We start from the raw sequence: 7,927 nt of genomic DNA on the forward strand, positions 1-7,927 counted from the left end.
CATGGGTTTGATTAATAGTGTTTCAGAGTATTAAATATTGAGTTTGTGTGATTTTATTATTTGTCGCGTGAGAGAGTTCAGATCACCATTAATGTTTTGTCTCATTATACTTTAAATCTCAAAATCAAACTAATGAATTTATCGATCTAAGAATTGATCTATGCCTCCTTTTCAACCACTTTAGTACAATTATGATCGTACTATTTCTTCGATTTATTTTCTTTTGAAAAATGCAGAATGTTCTTATTTTAGATGTTCGATTCATATCATGCTAACTTGAATTTTGAATAAGTAAATCTTTTCTCGTTCTGATTAAGCTCATTTTTTATTAAGTAACGTTTTGGATTTTTGTTAGTGCTTATCACAGTGTGTAAGATTTCAAGGAATTTGTACAAATTAAATTCGATATTTCGTATTGAATTTGTTTGTCTCTTTGAGACACATGTCTCAATTCCGAGGTGGGACAAAAATGGTCTCCACGTGATTGGCCATTGGAATTAAGTGAAATCTTACATTGACTATTGTGTGAGCAAAAAATCTCTCAACAAATGAGGGTTATATTTGTTATTTGAAAATGCCTACTTAACGAAGTTGAAAAATGAGATTTAAAAAGAGTTTCCTAAACTTTAAGGGGGAATTTGTAAATTGTACTTATGTACGGGGGTCTATCAAGTAAAAAGACTCTTCTTTATATAATCTCTTCGGATATCTGTCCTCCTCACTCCACTTTGACTGTACGTCTCTCTCTCTCTCTCTCTCTGCGCTTCTTCTCCTCCTTTTCTCTGTTCTTTCACCTTTTGATTCGAGCTGCCGATTGCGTTTCTCATCTTGGAAGAAATCTGAAGTCTTTCTTTCTCTCAGATCGATTTTCTCTCCAGTAATTGACTGTAAGTTGTCAGGTCCGTCTCAGAACAGAAGAAATCTGAAGTTTTTCTTGCTCTCACATCGATTTTCTCTCTTGTAATCGACTGTAAGTTGTTAGTACTTTGTTATTTTTCGATTTTGGTCGTTTGATGAAGCTATTTTGGTTCAGAAATGGGTTTCTTTAGTGTTTTTTGTTTGTTTGTTAATTAGTATCAGACTTGGTTTCTTGGTTAAAGTAGAAGAAATCTGAAGCTTTTCTTTCTCATAAACCGATTTTCTATTCGATTCTTCACTCTAAGCTGCTAGATCTTTGATAATTTTTTGTTTAATTGCTTCAATGGGGTTTTTGTGTGTGTTAAGTTATGGATTTTATTCATTTCTCAGTAAGTTTATCTTGGATTTTGATTCTCTGCGAAAACAGGAAAAAACTGATTCTTTTATTGCTCCGAAACCGATTTTTTATTCGATCCTTCACTGTAATTTGTTAGATCTTTGATGATTTCTAGCTTTACTGCTTTAATGGAGCTTCTTTTCTTTTCAGTCATGGATTTTATTTCGTTTCTCAGTTAATTTGTGTTGGATTTGTTTTTCTTGGCTTAAAATAGTAGAAATCTAAAGCTTTTTTTCCTGCTGTCAGATCTTTGATAGTTTCTTTCTTTCTGATTCTAATGTTTCGATGGAGTTAATTTGTGGTCATATATGGATGTTACTTTGATTTTTTATTCCTTTTGTTTTAGTAAATTTTGCTTGAGAAATTGAGAATTTTAATCAAATTTTGGCAAATTTCTTGTAAAATGTGTTTTTCTGTGAAGATATTGATGTTTTAGCTCAATTATTATTATTTTCTTATTTAGCATCATTTCAGATTCCTGATCTCTGACTTCCTTTATGTTTTTATTTTATTTTATTTTTATAAATACTTTATGGTATGAATTTGATCTTCTAAACCAACGAAACCTTGGGTTTCTGGAGACCAATCTGATTTCACCAAGTACTATAAGAGATCTGACTCAGATAACTCTGTTGCAGGGACCTGGAATTGAAGTCGAAATAGCAACAGTATGCGGTGGTTGAGCTTTTCAGTTGATGTGTTTCGAAAAGTAGTCTCCTTGAACTTATATTGTAGAGTCATTCTGTAAATCTTTCTTCCAAATCTGAATTCACCACAATTTTTTTTTGCTTCAATTCTCTTTTCCTCTAATTCGTCCATGGGATCCAAATTCTTAGTTGCCCGCCCTTGTTTCATCCGTAGGATTAGCTGAACCCTGTTGTTTGCTTCTTTTCCTAATTGATCTTTCTTTGTTTTTCGAGACTAATCTGTTCTACTCTTGATCCTGTTGGTTGCTTCTATTTCCTGATTGATCTCCCTTTGTTTTTCTTGACTAATCCGTTCTACCCTTGATCTTGATTTCTAGTTTGGGTTGTTACTTTATTTCGATTTTTATCCAATTTTCGGGCAGTTTGTGGGGGTTAATTCAAGGATCAAAAGAAGTTATGGTAAGCCAAGCAGCAAGTCAAACAAGATTCCGAGCATTAAAACACGAGAGTGGGATTGCGGGGAGTTCGACCATTATAGTTAGAGTCATAGCATGCTTTCAACCTTTGCAGGATTGCCAGGTTAGTGAGACTGCATAACCCATGATGTTCTCTTTTAATTTGTAAAGATGATTTATGATGATTGTGTGCTCGACCCTCGATCATGTTATTTGTTTCTTGTTTTGCCAGGCTGAGTATTTCCGGCATTTACTTAAACCTGTTACGTAGATAGCATTTTGGTTTTGCTCGCTCGAATTAAAGTGGAGTCTGTAGATTTTTATCTTCTTTCCTAAGAGGCAACAAATAAACAAACATTGCCTATTACAAGTACCATATTCTCTGGTACGTTTCGCAAGATTCTACAAGTAACAATAATAGTAAAGTTATTTTGATTCCTTTGAATCAACTAAACCACCCTAGTCTTCTTTGTATTTTAGGTGATTGTTTCTTGATTGAATGGGAAAGGACTCTGGTTCTTGGCTTCATCATCAGTTTTCACCTTGGCAATCACCCAATTTAAACTACATGAACATGTTGTCTGATACAAATCTGTCCTCTTTTATGGTTTCTCCAAATGGATCTTTCCCGGGTTTGGTTTCAGAGAGAGCTCATTTAAATGCAGGGCAAGGAAATCAAGAGAATGATTGGTTTAATTGTGCCTACCACGCCCACCACCAAGCTTTAACTCCCAATCCAAATACCATTCACAAGGAGAAACTCTCTGCTTTAGATAATGGCTTTGGTGGGGAGGTCGTACCCAATACAGAATATGGGTCTGTTAAGAAGAGATTACTAATTTTCGATCAGTCCGGGAACGAAACAAACTTGATTTTTAGTTCTGCTATTGGCACTCCCATCCAACACTTGAACTTGGGGAATCCAAAACCATTTTACAGCTGTGGTTCATCACATGAAGAAGGATCGGTTACTAAAAGAGATGGGATTTATAATGCTGGAACTATCTTCTCTAATGGGTTGGATGAGAATCGGGAGATTGATGACGGAAATGAAATGCACGAAGATACTGAAGAACTTAATGCCTTACTATACTCTGATGATGGTAGTGATTACAACGATGAAGAAACTAGCACGGGTCATTCCCCCAGTGAAATTACAGTGTACAAGAAGCGAGAAGAAGTTGAAGAAAGTGCAGCAAAGGTCGGTAGTTCCGTTACCCCAACCAAGAGGAAGAGGCCAACACTTGACGAAGACAACGACAATACATCATCATCACTCATGGACACAGCAACTTCGATGAAACCCAATGGAACTCGTCAGTACGAGGATGATGCAGAATCAAGCTATGTGAAAGGCAGAACCCATGAAGAAGAAGAGTATTCGATGTCAGCAAACAAGCGGTTGAAGAGAGAGAGAATACAAGAGACTATGAGAATCCTCCAAAGTGTAATTCCAGGTGGGGAAGATAAGGATGCTGTATTTGTTCTCGAAGAAGCGATCCGATACTTGAGATCCTTGAAGCTCAAAGTTAAATCTTTGGGATTAGATTTAGAGTAGCATCAGCAGCTCTTACCAGTACCAGTACCAGTACCAGTACCAGCAGCAGTAGTAGTAGTAGTAGTAGTAGTTGTTGTTGTTGTAGTTAGATGTTGTAAATTGGTGTTTGTTGAAGATGAAGTAGGGGAGAGAAAAGGGTAAGAGAAGATGGAAGTCTTGTAGACTTCAATGATTGAATTGGGTCTCTTTCTCTCTCTTTCTAGTGCTCCCAATAAAGAGAGACAGATGATTTGGTAAGAAGGAAAGAAAGAAAAAGAAAATGGCAAGACAAAGCAAAGAAGAAGGAAAAGGGAAGAAACATGGTGGATTTGGTTGTTGACTGGAGAAGGTGGTGGTGCTTTTTGTTTTGGGTTATTTAGATGTACCCCTCCTCAATTTGGTAAATATTTGAGTTACTCCCCTATGTTTTCAAAGTGATGACGTGCCCCCCTTGACTTTGGTCTTCTCTAATAAAATAAAGAAAAGTGACCTAAATGCTTCCTTCTTCGAAGTGTAGCCTAAAACCTGAATTTCTTTTTTCCTCCCAAAACCATCATCTTCGATCCCTTTGTTACATTTAATCCCTCGTCAAAATTAAGGGTGAAAGTTGAAGATGAGGGAGTTTAGGTCTGTCATTCTAAATAGTCTATAAGAGAAGTCCTAGGTCAAGGGGGTATGTTATAAGTTTGAAAACACAGGGGTATCACAAATATTCACGAAAAGTGGAGGGTTATATATGTCTAAATCAGCTTATGTTTTTTCTTTTTGGGTTTTAGAGAGAGGAGAGGCGAGGCGTGGGGTGGGGTGGGGTGGGTTTGAAGATGTGAGGATCAGTTGGCGGTAATTCAGGAGGGAGGAGGATGTGGGGCTCACTTGAGAATTGCATGCGCGCCTGGTGGTGAATTAGGTCAATTGTGGGGGGTCCACCTTTCATTGCTTTGTGTTCGTCACGTTGTGTTGTTTGTATCCTTCGTCGGTTCTCTCTTGTATGGGTGTTGTTGAGGTGGGACCACCACCAATTTGATCATGTTATAATAAGGCTATTGTTGTTGATTAATAATAATGATAATACACGCTTGTTTTAAAGAATGTGGAATGCAGTAGATGAACTCTCGTTTTCTAGCACGAAAGTGACTCTCTTAATTATGGAAAACGCTTAGATCACCCAATCAAAGCTGATTTTGTGGTCAATAGCTCCTCAAAAATGTCAATAAGTTTCTTTGGTTCTCATTTCGATTAATGATTTTCTGACACCCCCTCCCTCCCTCTTACATTCACCCCTTGATGTGGCATTTGTTAGAATCATAGATCTTTTTCCTTGGGATGCACAACTGCACATGGGGCGTATGTTAGAGCGGGCGTCGGAAAATCACGACTCTTCTCAAATTTCTTGATAGGGTATAAATTGGGTCAGACCCAGGCTGGATCTGAGTATGTACATATTCAAATATGGTCTTTTTGCCGGATCCGACTGGAATTTTACTAGATAAAATCATATCCGAATCATTTCGTTTTCACTTAAATTGGATCCAACCCATTTAAATTACTTAATTTGGGTCAGGTATTTTCATACTTTTTTTTTTTTTTTTTAACTTCTTTGCTAATTGGTATACTATTCAATTTTATCATTATATTCCCTTTTATTTTATAAGAATTCATATTGTATTAAAGTAGTAGAAAAGGATATTTTGAAAAATCTGAAAATATAATTCCCAAAGCAATATATAACTCGGATCTAGGTGAATATAAGAAAGGATCAATATCTGACTCGGATCCAACTCATATTAAGGGACAGCAAGATCATTTGTTCCTTGGTTTATTAAGGTTCGATGGTTCGGTTAATTCATGTGATGTACAAGAGTTAAGCGGAGGGATTTTTTTTCTTTTCTAGATTTGTTATATAGAATCTAAATACTCAAATAAAATGTTGTATCTTCGTGTTTGGATTGCTGAAATGGTTGGGTTCACAAATTAGTTACTTTGGGTTCATTATATTCCATGAACCTAGTATAACTGCATGCTTCGTATTGAGTCAAGGTTCAATCTAAGAGGATTGAATCTTGGGGACAAGTTTATTCGTGGTGTAGTATGAAGGAGGGATTTTATCATTGGCACTTGAAAATAATTTGGGCCCAATTCAATAACTTTTGGATCAAATTTAGATTTGAGATTCAATAATAATTTTGGCAACAATTTTATATAAAAAAAGATAACACAATTTTAAAAAATTTATATTATTATAGATAAGATTATTTGAAATTTATTAATGGACTTATCTACTATTACTTGCTTAGCTTAAAATATATATTTAATGCGGGTATTGATCAACAATATTTAACCTTCTCTCATTATATATTATATTATAGAATAAATGCAATAAAACTCACTCATCCTTCCAAAATTTAGGTTTGCATCTTGAATTACGAGTCTATGAGTAAGAGGTTGCACATGAGGGCATTAAGATTATTTTGTCACTCTCTCATGGAAGCACAAAAAAAACCAAGGTGGAGGTGGATTTCTCTAATTTTTACTAAAATCCCAATACTTCTAGTATTATGTCTAGGGATGCAACTTGGATGAACTTAAACAAACCCAATGGGCCGTACCCTACTTTGGATTGGATTTTGCGTTGCACAATAAACTCAAGTCAGGTTTGGGCTGATATTCGTTGAGCCTAATCAAAGATCGGATTGGGCTTGGATTGCGGCCTAAGCCAAAGGTCCCGACTTTTTTTTTATATATATATAAAGATGATAAGGACATAATTGAGTTTTCTATGGTTTGCTTTTAAGGTACATAGAAGGAATAGTCCTTTCATGCTTTCCACCATTACCTCCACCATTATCTTTCAATCACATTTCCTTTCCTTTTTACAATAAGCCTTTATGCCTTTTTTTTCTCTCTTTCTTTCTCTAAGCCTTTTGAAGACCTTGTGACAATGACACAATATCCCAAAAGTGGTTCTTTTACATGAAAATTCTTTCATCTTCCATGGCTTCTTCCCATACTCAAGAGTATAATTTGGTATGAATGATCTTTTTTTACAACTTGAATCCACTTGTATTACACATTGATAAATAAGAGGGCGATGAGCAATGGCATGTCATGTGGGTCGTGAGGGGAAAATTGGTAAGAAAGATTGTAAATCACTATTATTAGGATTATATCTTCTTTTTTATCTCTTGCATAATCAAATGATCTCGGAATTTCTTCTCTTCTTATCCTTATTTTTCTCATTCAAGAGAAATAATCCCCAAAGTCAAATGTTTGGACTATCTATACAATAAAATACAACGGTCTATCCCACTACTTTGTTTTAATTTTTATAACCTACAGAATACATCTCGAGTACACACTTTTTTTTTTATAGTACTTTTATTGTATTATCTCTTCTTCTAGTATATCTTATACTCCTTTTGTTCTTAATGCCCCTTCAACTTTAAATACCCATCCAACTTAATTATCTTTTCTCTTTTACACCCTTTAACCCCCAAGATGTGTCGTAGGCGCGTGCAAACTCCGTTGAGTATTAATTAATGGATTTGGTATTTACACTTTTGGGATAGTGTGTGAACATATAAGTTCACCTCCATATGTTCACTGATCCCAACCCTGTGGACATTACCCTTGCATGTATTGGTGAATATTTTAGATATCATTGTGTTTTAAAACTATTATATGCCCCTATTGACTAGTTGACCTTCGTCTTCTATGAGAGGCAACGGAAAATAACTTAAATACTCTTACCTTCAACCTCTACCAAAAAATCACTTAGGACGTGTTTGATTGCACAACAAACTCCAAGGAATATAATTTGTTGTGAAAAACTTATAATTAATAGTGTTTGATTGCAAAATAAGTAGAAAATGAAGAAAAAAAAAATAGTTTTGCCACATGTACGAGACTTGAGAAGGCAAATATTTTCTCACACACAACCCCTAAGAAAATGATTTGCCACAACGACATAAAAATGTAGATCTCATAAATGCCCCCATTTTTATGTTTAAACCTAATATAATTAGGGTAATTTTGA

General features: G+C 35.3%; 1 protein-coding gene across 2 annotated transcripts; it reads left to right on the forward strand.

Moving 5' to 3' along the window:
• The first annotated feature begins 713 nt into the window (after window positions 1-713).
• On the forward strand, window positions 714-4,983 carry LOC147403687 (transcription factor bHLH143-like). Of its 2 annotated transcripts, none has more exons than XM_086439372.1 (4): window positions 714-970; window positions 1,894-2,481; window positions 2,590-2,742; window positions 2,838-4,983. In XM_086439372.1, exon 4 carries the CDS (start codon window positions 2,857-2,859, stop codon window positions 3,913-3,915), a length of 1,059 nt encoding a protein of 352 aa, XP_086295498.1. In that variant the 5' UTR covers window positions 714-970; window positions 1,894-2,481; window positions 2,590-2,742; window positions 2,838-2,856; the 3' UTR covers window positions 3,916-4,983. The 2 variants fall into 2 exon arrangements, with proteins under 2 accessions (XP_086295498.1, XP_086295499.1); XM_086439373.1 differs by having other exon boundaries at window positions 714-899.
• Window positions 4,984-7,927: the final 2,944 nt, after the last annotated feature.

The sequence above is a fragment of the Akebia trifoliata genome, chromosome 4 (assembly GCF_017979445.1).
Source record: "Akebia trifoliata isolate Shusen 1 chromosome 4, ASM1797944v1, whole genome shotgun sequence".
In the NCBI taxonomy this organism is placed as follows: Eukaryota; Viridiplantae; Streptophyta; class Magnoliopsida; order Ranunculales; family Lardizabalaceae; genus Akebia; species Akebia trifoliata.